Source organism: Anopheles coustani, chromosome 3, assembly GCF_943734705.1.
Source record: "Anopheles coustani chromosome 3, idAnoCousDA_361_x.2, whole genome shotgun sequence".
Taxonomy (NCBI): Eukaryota; Metazoa; Arthropoda; class Insecta; order Diptera; family Culicidae; genus Anopheles; species Anopheles coustani.
The window spans coordinates 81,482,104-81,503,596 of record NC_071288.1 but is presented as its reverse complement, the minus strand read 5'-3'; the positions used below and the strand labels follow the sequence as shown (position 1 = coordinate 81,503,596).

The following is a 21,493-nucleotide window of genomic DNA, read 5'->3' as shown; positions in this document are numbered from 1 at the left end:
CCAAACTCGAGGCCTTTCCGAACTCGTGGACATCGGTGAGGCAATTTTCGGTTGATTGGTTCCGGCAGAGGTTCGGCTCATTTCATCGGGTCGAACTGGACGGCGAAAGTTACAATTGCCCATCGTAAAGCCGTGTTGTGGTCGTGTTAAATTCACCAGGGGTTAGTTATACAAATGGACAATACCGGGGCCTTGCCTATAAAACCTTGAAACAACACCAGGGCCTATGTAACGGTCTGAGATCAGCCGTTAGAAGGAAGGAAAAACGGGTGAAAATCATTATCATGTGGGAATTGCGGTGTGACATCTCGTATGGGAATTCGGGAAACCGGTTTTCGAGTGAATTGAGTGACATTTAATGATTCTGTCAGCGGTTCACAGGAAGACGCGATGACTGATGATGTAGCCAGAGTTACAATAGGGAAAATAGGGGATGACAGTGTATCATCATGGTGCAGCACATGGGGGCTTAGCACTCATACCCCACACCTGTACATCCATTTCATTTCTTGGAAAATGAAGATGCGAAAACCAGGTCACAAAGGATGGGAAAGGGAATATTCAAGGGATCAAGGAAAAGATGGTAATTTACGGTATACCACGGATTGCCTTCACCTGGGAGTTGATTTGAGAGTGAGAAAAGCCTGATGTGGGCTGTGGTTAACCTTTCTCCTCGATGGGTTTTGCAGGTTCTCTGCTGCTGCGAGGGGTAAAATTGGTTTTACAAAGTTTTCCTCAAGATCCCGAGTGGAATAGGAATGCGCAAGAAGGGACGGAATCGAATCGGAAGGTGAGTTTCCCTTCGAGTAAAAAGTTCTGTAAGTTTCAAACCGTGTTTTACAGGGTGTTTATGTTTAATCAAATGGAAGATAAGAAACATTCGATCAAGAAACCCGAAAACAACAAGAAATATAATTCCTCCTTCGTCGAGTACGAGAGGAAGTAAAACCAAACGTTCCCATCCCGAAAAAGAGCCTTCCAAATAGCTGATGGCTTGATTAATCCAATTCCGAGACGCGGCACGTCCGTAATTGAACGGAAACGAAAAGAAAGAAAACCAAACGCGACCACCAACGACGGGTACGCTTTCGGGTGCACTTTCCTCATGGCTCGTACGAAATCACGAAAATCCGACCGGTCTTGAGTCTCCCGGTGGCGTCGTTGGTGGGACAACGCCATCAAACTCATGGCGACAGAATTCTTCGACACGGAACCACCGGGGGAAAACGCTACGATGGGAAAATGGACGAGAAAAAGGTGCCTTTATCCTTTCTTATACCACCTTTGCTCCCTCCTCCACGTGGAAGGGACTTTCTTTTTCGTGCCGTTTTACCCGACATGTGCTACACGGTGACTCATCCCTTTGCGAGCCTGGAACCTCCCACGCGAATTCACGGCCCTGAAGGAATTCCGCAAGGTTACGTATATTTTGCGCAATAAAATACGCTAGCGGTGATGCATAAAAGGGAAAACAAACAAAACCGAAGCATTTGCATGCCAGCATGAAATGAATCGATGCTAAAAATGACGTCTATCCTTATCATGCGACGTTGTGCCAGGCTTTGTTGCGGGGTGGGAAAATGGGGGTGGGTGGTGAAATTCGACCATTTCCAGGATGTAGATAGTTTAGCTTAGCATGACAAATCAATAAACAATGAAGGCACAAGGTCACGCTTGGATATTGTAGCTGTAGTGTGTCGAAATGTTGTGAACTAAAAAGCTATAGGCTTTGTGTGTGGTGGTAGTTGTTGACTGGAACTTAAGACCGTAGATATTTCGAAACCTAGCCCAACCGAAGGCCATTCATCTGGGCCGTTTGATTTTATGGTTATGCGAATCCAACACGGCACACCAGCGCGTATTTAATGGTCATTTTTGTGAGTGGCAATAATCGTTACATCGAACGACGGGGGAATTTAAGGAAAGCTAGAAGCATAACATCGTCTCGAATGGATCGTTAAGGAAAAAGATAGTTTATTGGTGCACGCGATGAAAGAGATACGGAACGGGCCGAGACCGAGATGTTATGCCGTCTGAAGTGCAACATGCACGCAAATGACCTCACGATCTCGAAGATTTTTTTTCAATTTCCACCGTAATTAAAATGCAGTACCAATGCATCCATCGAACACGCACGGCTTTCAATGTCCATGCGTCAGCCGTCAGTCAGCTGATCGGATATATTTATGCTCCCCCGATGGGAGAATGGTGCCAAACAAAGTAATTAAAATTATTGTAACCATGTGCTGCTGATGCTGTAAGCCTTTGCGGTTCCTTCTTTAGTTTCTCTCTCTCAGGTTTTTGCATCATCGCAGTTCAGCCTCCCCCGTCCCCCTTCGACACCTCGATTGCACCTTTGCAACGGTGCACTTGCACGCTGCCACCATCACACCGATGGGATGTCCTCGGTGCGCCCGTTTGATGAATGGCGAACGGATATGCAAATTGAGAATGGCGTGCGTTAAGTGAGATTTTACCGTCCGGAACGAACGCGCGCTTGCCACACACTTCTGCCTCGGGATGCGCCATCGCAAACTGACCGGCGTGTGTGTGTAGCGTTTTTTATTATTTAATTTGATTCCTACGCCGATCGGCCGCCGTGGTGGGGTGGGGAAATGGAGAACATGCAACTGCAACTGCAACAGCAGCCCGCGTTGCATAACGTAATGTCATCCATCGTTACGACCCTGCGTTACCCCCGTGTTTGCGGTTGTCGATTCTTGCAAATGAGGATCATTTTTCTCCCCAACACAACACCAACGGTTCCACACTCTTGGAAGCATCATCTAGCGGTCAGTTGTCATGTCTGGGGGAATTCAGATGAATATAAATAAATCGCATAAATTTCCCCAAAGAAGATAGTTTGGCACCATGTTTTAAGTTTTCAAAACATTTCTAACAATAATTAATGCAATGGCGTCGTTGTAATCAGAACACACAGTTTACCTATTGGCCATCAAAAGCTGCAGCTAGATTCTATTTAGGTCTATCATTACTTCTTTTGTTCAGGATAGTTTATCTACGTCTGGTATCGTAAGTGGTACAAGTAAAAAAGTACACGTGAAGTATTAGAAGAACGCCAAAAACATGTCTATTTTTCCCTAATTTTAATTAGAAAAATTTATTTACATATTTTGTGATATGTAACATGTAATAATGTAATAATAAATAGGGGTCAACACAACGACACAGGCGTGGGATTGAATCTCGAGTCTCCAGAATAACACCATAAGAATTAAGCCTGCAACTGAGAAGGGCTGCTAAAGGGCATGGAAAAATAAACCAACACTCCACCGTATGAACTTTTCGACGACCATCGTCGTCCATGTTACGATCGCATCGGTCAGAAAACTCGTTTCGTATGAAACGCATACCGCCATTCGCTCGAAATGGCAAATGACGATTTGTCGCCGTAATCGAGTCGCATGGCAATTAAATGACGCCCTCAAACTGTCAAGAACTTGCCGCATCTGGTACGTTTCTCGTGTTTGTGGTAAATGCGGTGGCGCTACCGGTGCTGTGATGCGTGCGTTAATCATCAAAAATATTGTGTTCCGGAAACTTCTTTTGATAAGATTAAAAAAAGAACTTTGCGTGAAACAATGTGTTGTTGAATTTAATTTAGATTTTTGGGCATTCGATTGAAATAATCAAAAACAGTGAACTATGTTTCATCAAGTAGTGGTTCAAGTGAGTAGATTCCGTTAACAAAAAACAAAATGACATCATTCTAGACTAGGGGTTTTCCCGAGACGCACTGTAACGACCCATTGCCATTTTCATGCGCTCCGAGGAGTCACTAGACGTGTCAAGAAGGCTTCTTTATAAATAAGTCATTCTTCCTGCTTTCTTCTCGGTCGATCATGAGGACAAGGACGGAGGGGACAAGTGATCTGATGTCTTGCATAACGATGAGGTCGATCACCGTCGCCGTTTATGAGTGTGTCGCAGGTGTGCGTTCTACTCCCTTTAAACATTACAAGATAACGTAATTACGCAATCATATTAATATCGTTTTGCATTATTTAGTTTTGCAACACACACACACTGATTGTGGGTAGAACATAAGAGGGCATTGTATGCACATGAGGACACTAATTTGATGCAGAACACACCGATCATAAGGTGATGGAATCGATGTCGGGCATTTAATGAACCTTAACGCGTTGGAAAGGTTTGAGTTTGCTCTCTGAAGGGGGATTATATAGCACTCAAGTGTTGGCGGTTTTTTTTTCTCTTGCACGATAAATGTCTCCATTCGCGAAGCATAGTGTGCCGTAACGGTGCAACAAATTGACAACACGCCATCACTCTTTCCATGCCTCGTTAGAGTCCGGGATTTGTGGTCGGCTGTTCCGATGGACGATTTATGTCCCGTACGTGATTTTGGTCCAGTTTGGTGTGTTGCATTAAGTTGTACGCAAATTATGATTTTTCTTCAATTGCCTAGCTGAAAAAAAACATTCCATTTCGAAAACCATGATGAACTTCAGGGAAACATAAAAAAACCATGCCCACCCTACAAACTCGGTTAATGAAACAATTACTCACCCGCTAATGAGTAAGCTTCCCTCCCCAAATCGCAGTTTTTTTTTCACCCCATTTGAATGCAAATGAAGTTCAACAACAACGCGTTTGACGCATAAATTTACCGGTTTGCGGTCAACGCGGTTTCGCTCTTTCGGTGCCAAGATGTTTTAACCGGCATGCTCACCCGGTTGGTCTCTCCGTGGTTCGGGGTGAAACGAAAAGGCGTACATTTTTTAACCACGCTTCCCTAATTCTGTGGTTGTGTTTTTACTTCTTTGCAATCCGCGTCAATCGTTTAGCGAAACATCTAATTAGATTTCAATTTCGACTAATTTATACCTTTTTGCGATTTGCTGTTTTGTTTGGAGGATGTGTCATGAATTGGAAAATAACTTCCGCGGCAAATGAATAATGGTACATTTTATTTTCACAGCTCATTTTTCATCGGATGTTTGTAAAGAAATAAAAATACTTGAAAACCACACAGTTGGTATGCAAATATTGAACTTCTTTGTGGTCTTTTTTAGAACTATAGGAAGATGTTGTTTGCCCTGTTGTGCCTCAATGGATATGGCATATGTGCTTTATTATTTGTGTATGCAAAAACCCGCCATTTGTCACTTGCCGATCGTTAAATATTCTTTTTTTTCCCACGGAAAGACTGTCGCTAAAGTCAGTTTTAATTCTTATTCAAATGAGCTTCATTAACTACATTGGATATCTCCAATATGGCAAGGTAAGGAAGATTTCCTATAGAATGTATATTGGCATAAATCTCATTTATTTCTTTGTCACCTTGGCACCTTTTTCCATCCTTCTTCTATTGCCAATGATGCTTTTAATCACCTGAACACTGTGTTCAAGCATTCCTGCACGCCGGCGGCGTGGTTATCTAAATTTCCCATCGAGGCCATTTTCACCGGTTCCGAGAGCACTTGTCACTTTCGGTGTTTCTTTGTCCTTTGGCCGGCATGGAAAGGAAACGTAATTTGGCACAGGAGCTAAAACTCTGCTTCCATACGGTAGCTTTCGAGAAGGACAATGCAAGCAGAGGCTGAGGGAAGGATAAATGGTTTTCGGCACCAGAGCGTGGCGTTAGTACGAGATCGAGATTTTGCCAGTTCTCGAGCGTACAGCAACAAAAAGCTAGGTTTTCGGAAAACAAAAACCGATGAAACCGATATGGGTTTCAGAAACAAAAACAACACACAAAGGTTTATGGCCAGCAGTGGAACGGATATGCGCAAACCGTCGACCGGAACCACGGGAAGCTGAAGCACCAGAAGCAGCTACAATCCTCTGCTACTGCTGCGGAAACGTTATGACGAGACGAGACGTTATGGAGCGCTATGGAACTGGCCATGGAGGTTGCATATTCAACACGCCCGCTCGGTGTTTGTTTTCTCTGGTTGCAAAATAATAATAATAAGCGAAAATTAAACTTCATCGGAGCGGAAGGATGCACTCGAGGAGTTAGGGGCTTTTGTGTGGCACATACTCGAGTTTTGAGGAGAAAATAGGAAAACGTTTTATGCCACTCGTCACCGAGGGCCTGCGCTCACACCTGGCTGCTTTTAAATTAAGGGAAGCCGAACTCTTCTACACCAGAATCGTTCGCGTTGGTGGTTTGGAATATACATTTTATATCCCTGCACCGGAGTTTAATCACCATTTCCCGAGCGACTAACTATCAGGAAAGTGCAGAAGAAAGAGAGTCACAAATTGAAGAATAATGTATCACCCGGCGCGGGAGAAGATTTAATGAATAGATTTAATGAAAATTTATGGAAACATATTCCACCAACCATTGTGACCGCAGAGGAGCGAAGAGAGTAAAGCTCTGCTGCACCGCGTTTATTGCAATAAATAAGTAATGAAATAAGATTTGAGTGGGTAAATTGCATACTGCATCAACGGCTGAGCTGCGGTTGTGTGTGTATGTGTGTATGATTTATTCCAAAAGTTAACGTTAAGCCCGAAAGGAACGTACCTTCCAAAAAGGGCCGATAAAGCTCTTCCTTGAGCTGCAGTGGCTTGGGAGTCGACATGAAAAGGGAAGCAAACGGTACACGTGGAAACGTGCAATTTTAAATGTAGCAAATGACATTTGGATGACCTTTTTCGGGGGCAAAAGAGGTCGATGGAGACATTCGAAGGGGAAAACAATTAAGAAACTGGTAGATAAAAAGAGTCCTGCTGGCTCCAGCCCGATGCTTCAGCTAACATTAATCATCCAATGTATGCAATGAAAGAGTACATTCCGGGGGGCTGGGCAGCGCCGGAGGAGTGAGTTTGAAAACGGCTTTGCCGGTTATAAGGGAAGTCGAGGTAACACGCACCCTCCAAGCAAAAAAATACGCTGACCGTACAGACGTCGAAAAACAGTTAATTTTGTTAAATCAGCAAAAAGATACCGAAGTAGTATTAGCACTGTAAACAAATTTAAAAATAAAACTTAAGATCAATTTTCAATAATAAAAAACCATATTCTTGAAGAAAATTTCAGATTCATTTAAATGTAAAAAAACGTCAAATTAATAACAGATGAGTTATGAGCTATGCAGAAAAATATTTTGTGTCATATTGGAAGGTATTTTTTAAAATACATGGTCTGATGCTCTTCAACTGAGAATGTATGCAAGAGTGTATGCAATATTTGTGGAAAATAATATTCTTTTCAGAAAATTCCGTTAATTTATTTGATTCTTATATCTGCAAAACATTGCATATTTCAGCAGTGCCAGATGTATTTTGCCCCACCAATCCATATTGCCCCAGCTTCCCTACACCTTTATCGCACGCCGTTGACATATTGCTGGCCTACTTCGTGTGTACTTTTTCAACGTTTGTTCTACCTCTACCCGGGGTCGCGTTGGGATAAGCTACAGCGATTCAGCGATTTGGTGTTTGAACAACGCGAGAAACATTCTGTTTGCCCATCGCGATCGGTACCACGGTTTGTGGAAGGCACATTCTTCATCCTGCATCCCAGCGTTGTAGTCAGCTGGTGCATTTTTATCATCCGTTATTACTCTTACATGCCCCTTTTGGTGGCCTTCCATTGAGCGGGAAGTAAAATAAAACATCGTTTACATAAAATTTGTCGACAAATAGTCATCCCCAGATAAGCCAATGTTTACACCGGTGCCAGCTAAGAAAAAGTTGCATGATCTCGCAATGGTGGAAAAGAGATCCATTTCGAAACAACTAAAGGCTTGGTTGGTTGATAAGAAAAGTAAGTTTGCTGTGAACGCCCCGGAAAGTAAACCGGTTAAGAAGTTGGGCAACGCATTCATCATCACTTCTTTACGGGCAGATAATGCAACGGAAAAGACAAACTATGTCTGTGTCGTCGTTTGATAGCTTATTACGAGGCTTCACTTTTCTGTCACCGCAGGGCGTTAAAATATTAAAAACCATTTACAACATATCCTTCCGCATAAGAAAAGCAAACACCCACGACATCCTCCTACTTCAACAACGCAAGCTAGCAGACATACGATTGAGCAACTAACGAATGAAATTGTCCTTCCATTTGTAGGACCATTGTGTGTAGGGTTCGGTTGGGACTGATTTACTTTTTATCATCATGATCTGTAGACGGAATGGCGAAGGAGAGCCCAAAAAGGGCCAGGGTTGGTTGCACAAATCAATGAATCACTTTAAAGTGACACAAAATAAGTACACTTCCATCAAACTGTCGTGCTGGCGGGTAGTTTTTCTTACTTTTTTGTGTCTCGTGGGCACGACTGAGTCCTTGTAGCACCAGGAACGGAATATGAAGTAAACCGATTGCAAAAAAAGAGCGACCATTGAAAGCTCATTTTTCACTTGCTGACATGGTACGGATATCCGGATCGAGAATGGAAGAGGAAAGGCGGCTGTACTGGAGGATTTATTTCCTTTTAGTACGTCCATTGATTGTTCACTTTTCTATAGCGGGAAAAATGATCTTTGTTAGTCGATGAAGTTATTTATACATTGTTTGAAGAACATCAGAAAAAAGGAAGGAAAATGATCCTTGAAAGCTTACATTTGTACTTTTCTTTTAATTTTAAATAAACGTGGTTATATTATTTTTACATAAATAAACCGTCCTATAAATGGAATCGATCCATGAACATTTTGAGAAAAGATTTGAAAAACTATCTCAGTATAAAATAATTTGCAGAATTTGGATTATAAATAGACCATAGAACTTAAAACTTTGAATATGCCTGAATATTTATCCCATTTGAGTATCCTTTGGAACTGGAACCAATTGCCAAGAAGACAATCAATATTTGCTCTATGACGTTGACAATTGGAAATGGGGGAAAAATAGAGTTAACTGCGGACCAACCAAGGAAGAGCGGTAATCGACTACGAGGTGGAATTTCTGAAATCAAATTTACCTCCAACACTGAAGACTGTACAAAGGCTTTTGACAAAAAAGACATGGATGGTACATTCTTGAGCGAATTTTCAGCCGACCTTGTGGAATGCATATAAAAGGGAAAGTTCTTTTCCTTCACGAACAGTACAAAAACCCTTTTCTTTTAGAGACACTCCTTCGAGCGAAGGTTTTCCTTGCTGAAATTGACGTTACCAGTGTTGGAACATACGTCGGGGAGAAGTCAAATCAGCGCTAATGATGTTTCCGCTGATAACGATGGTGATGGTGGTGACGGTGAGCCGATGTTGATCCTACACCGTCGTCCCGGTGGTAACATAAAAACGAGCGTGCAAAAAAGAAAGAATGAATGAGTTTCGTCTCGGTGGCACAAAAAACTGACACGCCAGACGCATCACGTATCCGTTAAGAGATCCCTCGATGGGTGGCTCCGGATAAAGCGGGTGGCTTTAAACGATTCGACATGTCCCTGACAGTGATCGGGGCGACTGACATCATGGCGGCGGAACTCCTCCTTCAACCATACCATTCAACAACGAAGACGACGTTCGGTCGGTCCCCGGGAGATGCGTGAACGTGAGCCCATGCTGTGTCGAGAGTTCGTGCAGCTCCACAACTCTTTGGCGCCATCAATCTCGTATGCTGTTGATGATGCCAGCCCTAGACTAAACCGCCGAGTGCCGGTGCACAGCACAGAGCTTACGTCATGTTGGGAAGCGCCTCTGGGATGGAATTCAATTTCGGCCAGGGTCGTCTTCTGATTCAATTCATTTACGCTCTACGCCACGCGTCCTTGACATGGCGCATTCCAGGCGCAACTTTCGATGACGGCGAGCGTTGGGTAAAGGCACACTGCAGAACAGATCGATAGGAAGAAGCCATTCCGTTGGGGAACGGTTTGCTAAAACGCACCATGAACGGGCAAAACTAAAACCGAGCATCGAGATACGGGGATTCCCGAACCACTCCATGTTGGACGAATTTGCATAAACCAGTCCTCGTACCGGAAAACAGGATTAATATTTTCTATGTTGACCATCGCGAGAGAAACAGGTTATGAAACAGATTGAGCTATTTTTGGTTAGTGTTGTTTAGAACATTCTCGTGACTGTCCGCTGGATTTGAAATCCAGTTTAACTAAGTGGTGGTCTTAAAAATATATTTCAGAACATAAATTGAATCAAACAATACTTTCCATCTCAAATAAATTAGTATAACTTCGGTAGCAATGAGCATAAACTAGAGCTTCTTAGCTCACATAAGATTGCACTTCATTCAGCTCGCCTTCATGCTGTTGCTCTCGCTTGTAACACTAATCAAAATATACTACCGGAAATGTTAACCGGTGGCAATATTGGTTCAGTTTGGGTTATGTGTTCATCCGAAAGAGCCGTGCGCCTCAAGGGATCGGACGAACTCCTACGCTCGTTATCCATCATGGCCTGGAGGAGCTTAAGACCCCCGGAAAGGGAAGTCAATGCGAAGTGACCGAATCAACGGGTGCACAAGTACAGAGCCACTAATCCATTCCCCGTTGTGTACCGACGAGTGGAGTCTGGTTGGTCAAACGCTCGATTAAGATTCGTTGCACGAACGGTGGGTTTTTCGTCCGTCCGTCCATCGGAACAAGTGCAGTGCCGTAAGTGGACAATCTGCCTCAGGGGTAGCATGTCCAAAGCCATAAAATAAAAAGCAATATAAGCGGCGAGTGGTGAGATGGAGATGCACAAGAAGATTAATAAAAGAAAAAGCATACAAAAGTACGTTCTTCCTTACAATACCATTTTTTCCAACGTAAACCTTCATACAATATGATGAAAGCATGCGAAATCGGAAGGTGAAATTCGCGAACCGGTTTTGGAAGATATTTTTAGAGGTAACACGAAACCTCGAAATCGGATAACGCACTCGAAACGTTAACGTTATCGCTATATGGGCTCAGTTTGCAGCCTACGACACGGAGAAATGCGGTCTTTTTCCGACCGCACAGCTTCAGGACGATAAATTTAGCTTGAGGACGCCAAGAAAAAAATTCATCCCACTGTGGAATGTACGAGATTTGCATATTTTTGGTCCATACGAGTTTCTCAGTAACCGACACACCACAAACCTCCGCAAAATGTCACCCGTAACGACCATGATGTCAATGTGGTTCATCTTTCTGGTTTCATAAACTGCTTACCCTGCTTACACTCGGACCATTGGATGGGCTAGGATAGGCTCGGATGTCACAAGAATCTGTTGCCTTTCTTCTGCGTGGTCTCGTACTGGAGTGAAAAAGGAAATCACTAGAGGGGGTCTTAATTAATAAGCACCATAAGCACACCCAAGCAACTTCTTCTCGGTGGCTTGCCGAGCCCTATATGATGTGCAATTCAGAAATGTAGATGCTGCCATATTGGATCGACGGTAGATGTTGTTCAAAGGCCGGCATTACGCTATCGGGTTTTTGGGTTTTGGTCACCGGTGAAGCTACCGGTTAATTCCAGATCATGTCTCACACAGCAATGCACTTGACACCCGCGGCAAGCGAAAAAGAAGGGAAGAGGAAACCACTCGAAACGTTGTTGTGCATAATTTTTCACTTTGCGTTCACTCGGTGTGCACTGATGTCGGACAGCCGAACTAGGATGGGGATGAGTTTGAAGATGCGCGGTGTGACGTTACACATGACGTAACGTGGTTTCAACTCTTCTGCAACAAAGCATGTCATTGCCAATCTCTTTCCGTTGCCTGGCAACAGGTACGGTAGGGTGACCCTCGGGTTGGTTCTTCTGCAGTCGTTAGGCGAACATAAATTATGTCATACTGTTACGCTCATTAAACATTCAACAGTTTTTTTTTTGCTCTGTGATCCATTCATTTGCATCTCCCGACGGTGTTGGGGAGGTCCAGTTGGAGGTAGTTTTGTAAAGGTAAGCAAATTTAAAATTATCGCAAAAGAATACCAGTACATAGCGTACTTTGACTGGCTCATTTTTCATTTCAAGGTTTGTTTTTCCTTTCCATCGAAGGAAGCGATGGCATCACTCGAGCCGAATTCGACAAACAATTCGTCCCCCAGTGGCAATTCAAACAACGAAGAAGTTCGCTTATCGCAAAAGTCCTTCGAAAAAGAATGCTCTTCTAATGCGCAACCACCGATGGCGGATAATGGTCACGTTGACGGTTGGCCTTGCTCGAAGGGTGCAGCAAGCGTGAAATGGGACAGGGAACGGTTTGACATTCGGCGCCCGTACGAAAGGAAAGAGTACGATCGTCCACACCGGGCGCTGCCCAACTATTTGGCCGCCTTCGAGGGTCTCAACGTGAAGCCGCAAAAATGTTGCAAGCCGAACGCTTTCGCCAGGCGTACACCGATAGAGGAAGTGTTTCACGAGCGGAACCGGACGAAAGTTTGTCCAACGGAAGCGCCGCGACCGTTGGAGGATTGTGTTGATGATGTGATCGTTGCGGGGAATGTTAGTTCCAGTGGGAGTGTGTATGACTCGGAACAGCAAGGCGTCGAAGAGGAGGAGGAGAACGAGGAAGACGAGGAGGAGGAGGAGGAGAAAAATGTCCACAAGAGGAGGATATCGAAGGAGTGCTGCAAGACATTCTTCCAAGCCAGGCGTGCTTTGCTGAGAAGCGAACTTTTCGACAGATATTTCAACCGACCACCAAGTCCTGAGAACGAGAGCGAATCAGAAGACGCGATTGGAGAGTTTGAACAGATTGTGTCTGAAAACCAACAGGTTGAACCCCAGCACCATGACCTAGTTGACTCTTCCGAACAGCTTGAAGACAGTTCCTGCTCGATAAGTTCCTACAAGTCACCGGAAATTGTACACAAAGAAAATAAACCCGCAGCCATTGAAGCTCAGGAACAGTTTCTGGACCGAATGCGGAACCATTACCTGGCGAGGTTCGATCGTGTCAGGGAGCAGATGGAAAAGGTGGAACGGGACCGTCACAAACAGCCCGAGCCATTCGATGGGGAAAAGTATATGGCCGAATATCCTGCTCCGGACATTAGGAATGAAGGGAAGGTACGCTTGCGTGAGACTCTTGAGAGGCGTTTGGCGGAGTTGAACAAAGTTCAGGAGCGCCCCGTGCGCCAGTATCCAACGACGGTGAAACAGTTTGCGATGTACAAGGAACGGCTGATGGAAGACAGGCGTAAACTGCGCGATGAGGCGGCATTGGTTGAAGATTACTTTCGTAAAGCCGATGCACCGAGGGAGATTCCCGAGGCGAAGCTAGAGGTGAAACGGTTTCGATTGGCAGATTTTGAAAGCTCCCCAGAGGACTTCGATTCCGATGGGGAATCGGAGTGCCGTCCGGCAGAACCGTTGGTTTACCACACCTGCATGACGCGAGACGAATGGGGTCACTGGATGGCGCATAGTACTAAGATCGAGAAGCTGAAACTACCGAAAGTCAGTGTGGCTCGAGTTCCGGTGATGGTGCAAAAGTGTCACGAAAGTCCCATCCGTGCGTACATCGAGGGTCGTCTCGATGGACCTTCCCGCGCCACGACGTCGCCGACGGTGGAACACGAAAAGAAGCAGCAGGAACATCGTCGGTCGAAGAAGATTATCCATTCCGTGCGAGCCACAAGCTCACCATGTCCGACCATGCGTGATCTGCTATTTGACCCGGTGCCCAATCCCGAGCCGCTGGATTTCGTGCCGTACAATGCGACGCTCCGACCATATTCGGACATCGTCGAGGAACGTCTTCGCATCGGCAAAGGGCAGAGGAAGGTTCAGCGGCAGCTGCGCAAAAGCCGGATGCGATGGATTGAGAAGCTTGTCGACGAGATTTGCTGTCGGAGGAGAGACTAGCGGCTTTGGTGGAAGGTGGACGGGTTGGAATTCCTTCCAAATACCCGACTCCCTCTAAGTGTCCCTCACGGTCGTTGGGAGCCACGGTTGAGAGGTTGTTGTTACCGACGACATGTCGTGGCGCCTTTTTTGGAAAAACTTTGGAAGTGACCTCAGCCAAAGCCGGGGGCCGGTAAGGCCAAGTCCCAGGAGGAATCGAACAATAGATCGGCTTTCGGATGCCGGTTACTAGTTGTGATCTGGTGATGCTGCTGTCGAATCTTTCCGGTTGAAGTTTTCTTCGATCCGTTTGGCCTGGCCGTATGACAACCGTCATAAATCTCTCTCTCTCTGTGAAAGCGAAATGAGGCGGTACAGATAAAATCCAATGTTCAACAAATTGATATGCTAATGGTGCACATTCTCTTCGCTGGTTTCACCGTGAGTTTTTCGATCGATCTGTATGTTTTCCATTTCGTATAAGAAATAATGTTTTGAGATGATTTGTGACCAATGTTGTTTCCGCTATTCTCCTGTTAGATGACTGTCTTGGTCAATGACGAATCGAAAGCGAATCGGGGAAAGCATTTTCCCACTCCCTGCTGTCGTAGGAGATAGGAACGTAGACCGACAAAATTATACATGGTCGAACAGTTTATCCAACATGTTGTGTGATACTCCCGGCACCACCATTATTTATCACTGATCCGACACACATGACAAGGTTTGTAGAATTAATGCAGGGTGGGAGTTTTATTCTCACTTCTTGGGAGATTTTTATACACTCTGACCTTATAACCAGGGTTGGGTCTTTGACGGGCAACAAACAATTTGCTTCGCTTTCGTCGACAGACCGTGTTGGTGTTGCCAAATCGATTAGGTGGCCAAATTCATTATCCACAAATTTGATATGTATGTTCTCGATGTAATAAATTAATTCCGCTATGGTTACGGTGCGCGAACATCTGGTCAATTCAAGGGCCCCCAGGAGGATGACATGCTTCATTGTGGAATCTAATTTAATAAAATTTCGGCACCCATTACGGGAACTCCTTCATTTTCGCACCCCCTGCTGCGACCTCCGCTGAGGGGTCGGGTCCGGTTCCGGTGCGCAAAGAAGGGTGGAAAACTGGGCAAAGGTCAACCTAGCGTCGGGGTTGTTAAATCATTCGACATACCGCCCAATTTAGTTCTAACTTGTCTAATTCAATTAGGTGTCCCGTGGGGTTTACCGATGGATGGACATTACCGACCCGAAAATCCAAACAAAAATCCGTTACCGGCTGCCCTCTGCTTCAACCGGGCTTGTTTTAGGATATGCAGTCGCATGCGGGAGAATAAATCAGGCGTAACTGCTGCTGGAGGTTCTCCTGTACGTTGTAATATTTTTCGACAGTTCCGGTCGTACTTCCGCGGGTCCCAATGAATCCGGTACTCGTGGCCATTAATCCGGTGCCGGACGATGAATGGACGCGTGGCACGGCGCCGTCCAGAAACGACGGCATCGAATCCGACGTACGATAGAGGAACTATTTAATTTTCCATATTTACCCTATGGCTTCCTGCGCCTGGTCGACGGCGCAATTAAGTTTCACCCTCAAAGCCACGAATGCTGGACATCGTAGGGTTTTGTTTGTCCCGTTTTGCTCGAGGAATCGAATGTCGTTTTCGAAGCGAGGGGTTTGTCTCGTTCTTCATTCGGATTTGAAAAAAAAATCGGACATTAGACGGCCAGTTCCCTACGCGTTCCCCGTGGACGCCTTCGGGAACCCGTGATCGATACCGTCCCACCACAAAGCCGTAATGGGTTAGAGGCTCGAGTTTCCTTTTTGCTATTTGCCCATGGAAATCTAATCCGCTCACCCGTTTAGCTTCCCTCTGACCCGCGCCTCTTTGAGAGCGCGGTCCCTTTTCGGCGAGCGTGATGGTGTGAAATGTAAACACTCGAGTAATGCGCGCCAGCATTACATTGTCCCGGGCAGGCATAGTTCCGATAGGTTCTGCTTCCGCCACGAATTGTTTGAACATGTAATTGGAATTTGAAAATTAATTCTTATTACTATCCGCTGCTAAGCCGGGACGAACGTTTCCGAAACTCAACGGCTCCAGTGGAAAGTGGAGGCAAATACTTTGTGCATATATGCACCCGAAGGCTGCATAACGCACGAATCGAGAAAACTAAAAGGCCATTCTGTGGGCTTAAGGGGAACCATTCGAACAACTCATAATGAATGCCGTGGTCATTATGGTCCGGCTGCCGTTGCTGCTGGCTGTAACCGGAGAAGATTCAAATCCTGGTGCCGAACGGTCGTCGGCAGTGGTCGTTTACCAAACATGAGCCCTGCAGTGGGACGTGTGAGAGAAAGCAAATAGAAATGGAAACGGTTGCGTTATTCGGATTTTTAACATTTCCATCGGAGATGTTTAGGAAACACTCGCTCATATTTCATTCACACTTAAGAGGCCGGGGATGGATAGGATTTTCAGGGTCTATTGGGCGGCTGGTGTTCTAGGATTTCCTCGGAGCTTCAAGTGGCTTGTCCGCTCTCAAATGATATCCCGGCAAAGGTGTTGAAACTCGCAAATATCATGTTTCTATTCGAACGCTTTAATGGATTTTTGATTGTTTTATCGCCATATACTTTAATTTACATTATGATTAATCCATTTTCTGCAAACAAAGAAAAACATTAATCAAACCAACACGTTAGTAAAGGGTTCATAAATCTGCATGGTATTGAGTTACCGATTTCCATCGCCATGTTTGACACCAAATACGACAAATATTCAAACGCGAAGTGAAAATTTATTGAATTCAACATGTTAATTCAGGGGCGCTTGACAAGTAATCTCAATCATTCGACCACTGTTTTCATATGTCCCTGCCTCTTGTGTCCACTCGTCGCTGTTTCCCGTCTGCTCTGTCTGCCGTGACCGAGGGCAGTAAATCTTTTCCACCGCTTTTCCTCAACTCCCACCAATTTTGAAACGGTTGACATTCAACCACAGTCGCCACCGTGACGTCCCTTCCAGAAGTCAGGTTGCGGTTTTCCCCCTAGAAATGTTCTTTTTTTTGTAAATATCATTCACGAAAAGAGAACACGTCCGGCAATGACGGTTAATTGTGTCCTTCGTTTTGAGGTTTTTTTGCCTAGCTGTACTTCATTACACAAACGGTTCGACCACCCACCCGTCGGGTTAATGTTGTGAAGAAATGCTCAACGAACTACAAGTGGTACACCATTTCATCGGTTGATTGTGGCTTCCTTTTGTTTCCCTCGTGTCTCGATCCTTCCAAAAGGCTGGCGGAAAACAAATGCTGCCCATCATCATCATCATCGTCCCATTAGATAATTGACACAATCAAGCATTTTCTCTCCTTCTAAAAATGGACACTAACGGGAAACGGTGTGGAACATCCAATACCGATGTCCGTCTGTCTTTTTATTAATGACCGGATTTTGGAACGTCCCCTTTTCATGGGAGTTTTCTTCTACAGATGAACGATCAAAGCGATACCAGAAATAAAAATCTAGTAGCAATGCAGAGATCATCTTTGTGGGGAGGGCACTCTGTTAATTTTGTCCTTTTAAACTAATGACGTTCCTCGGGGATTCTATGACATATGTTAAGAGATCCAAAAGAGGCATAAATCGTAGGCAACTTTATGTTTCCCGGAACATATGATATCCGACCGTATCTTACCGAAGCCATCTGCTTGTTACGGATTTCGATGTAGACCGTTGGATGTCGGAGTTTATGTTGCTACCGTATGGCATGCTCTTCCAGCGGCTTAGAACGTAAACCGAGACTGGCGGATCAGTAGCTCGTCATAGTCCCAGATCTGACCTTGAGCTCATTTTGTCGAAAGAGAACCGTACCGCAAAAGTTTCTAATCAAGTTACACCTCGTACAGGCAACTCTGGACAACCTTCCCGTCGGATAGTCCCGTGCTCCGAGCGGATGGACGCGATTTCCGCTTCCCGTCTCCAGCCGCGTCGTCGATTATTCGGTGCCTCGGGTTGTACCCATTGTCGTACCGTGTTTATTTTTAGTCCATGATCGAGTTTTTTTTTTTTGGGGCGTCCCGGATGCCTCGGGGAAAACCTCTAGAACCAGTTCACGGTTCTAAGTGGTTTATTTCGGTTGAAATCGAATTTAAATTGGTTCTTCCTCATTCGACGCAGCGCGTTTCCGGCGGTGAACAAACCTCTGCCAAGGGCTTTATAAAGGAACGTGGGACGTGGGTTGGAAAAGTGTCGTTAATTGTGAAAGGGAAGCAACGGGCGAGTGTACCGCTCCCAACCACTTCCGACCGGAGGAGTTGGGTGGAACGGGATTTGTCTGAGTCCTTCATCATCCCTCGCCGTCAGCCTGACACGGTCTGAAGTACGTAAATCAATTTTGATGGAAAAGTTAGTCCGTGGCGGGTGAATAAAGCAATACTGTGATTAAACGATAGTATTTAAGGCGAGGCCGAAACGGGAAGAGATAGGAACTAAACCGCTTTGGAAGTTGTGACTAAAACGATTACCTCGAGAACGGGTCATCCCACCTTCGAAACACTCTTTCGTGAGCTGGCATCGTAAACGTTTGGGAAAGTTGGTGTGGCGAGGGAAAGAGGATAAAGACACCGGTCACGGGGTATAGAGTACTAGTACGACGGCGTGTTCGAATGACAACTTATCATACCGTTTTATCATTATTAAAGGGCATTTAGGATTAAACTCAAACTTTCCATAGTGACCGTCTGGCACGAAATAAATTCTGAAGTGGAGAAATTCAACAGAGTGAACTTTGGCTGTAGAAAAGTTGAAGGATACAAAATCTTTTCGCAACAGCTGCTTCATAACCATCCTCTGCTAGCGTTGCGTTCTAGGTAACGTTAGACAGTTCGTATGGAACACGCTCTTCACAACCACCTGCCCTGTCAGTCGGCATCTTGTTACGAACGGATCGTGTCTCAAGTTGCTCCTTCTTCAATTGTTTCCCGCCTCTCAACCGTGCAACCATAGGCAGCGGCAGCTGGAGCCCCTTGGTGACGACGAATAAATTAAAACGACGAGTAACATTTATGACTACTCACTTCAGTTTGATCGCGTTCCGCTCGTTGCGCCGGATTGACGCGTCATTAGACGGCAACACGGGTCTGGGTCTCTGGAGTTGGCGGCTGGCGTACCACGCGCTCGTGCGTAACACTTGACGCGAGGGGATCCTCCCCGGGCAATGAATGTCGGCGTTTGTTTTTCGGGAACCTAAGACACTTCCAGTCGGTTTGTTTTTCTTTGCACCGTGCGCGATATTATCACTGGCGCGTGTTGATGCGTGTTGTGTTGCTGTCACCTTTTCCAGCGGGTTAAATGGAGACGCACCGAACGGAAAGCGAGGCCTCTTCACAACAGCTGCGTGGCGCGATACGTTTCTTCACTAGACGCACAATTCGTGAGCGGTTTAACGGAGAGAACTATCTGCGCAACACAATTCACTTCACTCGGTACGCACAGAGCGGGTACCGGGGCGCGAAGTGATTCAAACCTCGTTAGGACCGACGGCCGATTAGACGCACGATTTATAATCCGTTTTGGACTCGACGTAATCCACGCGTTGCGTTCTATCTTACGCACCTGGCCACTCCACCAACACGCATCCGATTCGCGGCCTCAGGGCTGGGCACGCTGATCGCTGTTGGAATTCTGCCGCTAACAACACATCCGTTGTGGAACAGGAATTCTGAAACACACGAGAAACAGACAGAGAGAGAAATGTAAGGTTAGATTAATGATTAGTTATGGATTGCATGGAGGTAGTAATTACCCCCCAAGCAACTTCCCCACGGGAGCTGACGCTATAAAAAGGGGATGGAAGCAGAGAGATTCGAGACGTTTCACTACCCACTTGGTCCACAGGTGGTTCGGCCTCCGAGTTGATCGTGAACTTCGAGCATGCGGCATAATGGACCGGTGAAGTTCAGGTTCAACGGATTCTCCCCACGCTGGGTGGAGCAATTTCCTTTCGGTTTCGGATTGATTGGTCGGAAATGGAGGTACGAAGGTTGGTGGTTGCTATCCCTGAGGGTTAGAAGAAGTCGTACAAAATAAGCCATAACCGCGAGGGAAGCAACATGGCCGATGGAGGTGGTGTTGAAAATTTGAATTATATGCCTATAAATCAGTCAATGTACTGACTGAGAGCTGCCAATGCCAACAACGTTCCTCCCGGTCGAACGTTGTAGTTATTGCAATCCAACTTCACGTCTTTATGCTAATCGTCTGGCTGCTGTATGCAAATGCAAATCTAATCGATTTGCACTGTTTATCCTATTACCGTTAGAGATGGAGTTTGAAGGTTAGGTTGAATGTTTCCATTGCAAACGCAGCTCCGTTCTATTTCAATTAGCAGAACCACAGAGACGGAGCGATACGCTTAATCGTGACCGAAAGAACGGCTTCAGTCGATCGGTGATGGTCGATTTCTCTTTCCCTCTAATCCAACGATTCTGATGGTTTCAAAACGAACGTGCCAATCGCCTACAGATGACGTTCTAATCGAGAAACATTTTGAACGCACACTTCGTTGGATTAACTAATGCATTCGATAAGCGGATTCAATATTCTGGTATGGATTTCTCTTCCGTTTTTCTTATGTTTCTGGGTGCGTCATCCCGATCATTTGCACCATCATCATCGTCATCTTGCTAATGAACCACAATCGATTCAGATTGGTTCGGTTCCATGTTCGTATGATTCTCCTTCAGCATTTCGAAATCGGAGTGATCTCACCCGGGTCGCTTTCACAGGTCACGAGACCTTCCCATTCTTTCTTTGGGAGCTATTTATGAGGCAAATCAAATGAAATGCATTCTGGCCGAGGTCATGCAATGCAAGGGTTGCGTGTTGGGTTTGAATTTGTATGCATGCCATCGAAATCGACCGTTTTCCGACCAGTCGGTGATTACCGTTCCGTGTTTGGCCCAAGAAATGGGGTCCGGAAATGAAAGTCTCTTACGAAGTCATGCAAGGATATCTCTCCCGGGTTCCCATTCGGTGACATACATGTGGCTCTACCCCTACTTCCCTTGACGTCTTTTCAATCCAGTTGCCAGCATTTTTATTGAAACCAACCGCACAAATTTGCTTTCTGAAACGCACAATCATGCCACATCTACGTATGCATTTGATGGCAGGGTCCGATAGTTTGACCGGGTCGGCTACGGACCGGTCATTTGAATTAATTGAAATGCCGCACCAATGTTGTCCTAGATCATTTTGCGAGCCACCGGCGGATCGGAGTGCATAAGAATTAAGCGACTGCATGAGTGAGGACGCGGTGTTGGGAGGAAGAAAAAAGGCCGGGCGTTGAGCATGAGAACGATAAAAGAGCACGACTTATGAGAACGACCCTGCGGATTATGACATCATCGACGCCTCGGTTTCATCGGTGGAGAAAAAGATTAAACAAAAACGAGGTTAATACAACCGGAGCGACAGATACGACTTGCGAACGAGTGGCTCCGAGATGGAGAAACAGAAACCTAGATGTTGCAGCCGATAGGCCTTAATTTTTCGTCGAGGTCATCCCCTTGGGACTGCAAGCTGCTGGAAGAGACTTATGCTATAAGAGACGGCCAAGTATTTTATTTCGTCATCCATTTGGTTGCACTTTGCCACGGGAGGCAATAAGATAGGAGAACATGAAGGAGTTCTCGGGCGGAGAGTTTTTGCTCCCAATTACCACGATAAAAATGCATTTGCAAATTCCAACCCCC

General features: G+C 45.5%; 2 protein-coding genes across 2 annotated transcripts in view; one reads left to right on the top strand and one right to left on the bottom strand.

Moving 5' to 3' along the window:
* LOC131259737 (protein unzipped) overlaps positions 1-21,493 on the bottom strand; it is a 57,086-nt gene that overhangs the window by 6,030 nt on the left and 29,563 nt on the right. Inside the window, exon 4 of the mRNA XM_058261312.1 lies at positions 18,815-19,458. The gene's annotated coding sequence lies outside the window, so the exon portion shown is untranslated. The remainder of the gene's footprint in view (positions 1-18,814; positions 19,459-21,493) is intronic.
* On the top strand, positions 11,944-13,749 carry LOC131267542 (uncharacterized). The gene is made up of 2 exons (XM_058270450.1): positions 11,944-12,394; positions 12,434-13,749. Exons 1-2 carry the CDS (start codon positions 11,944-11,946, stop codon positions 13,747-13,749), a joined length of 1,767 nt encoding a protein of 588 aa, XP_058126433.1.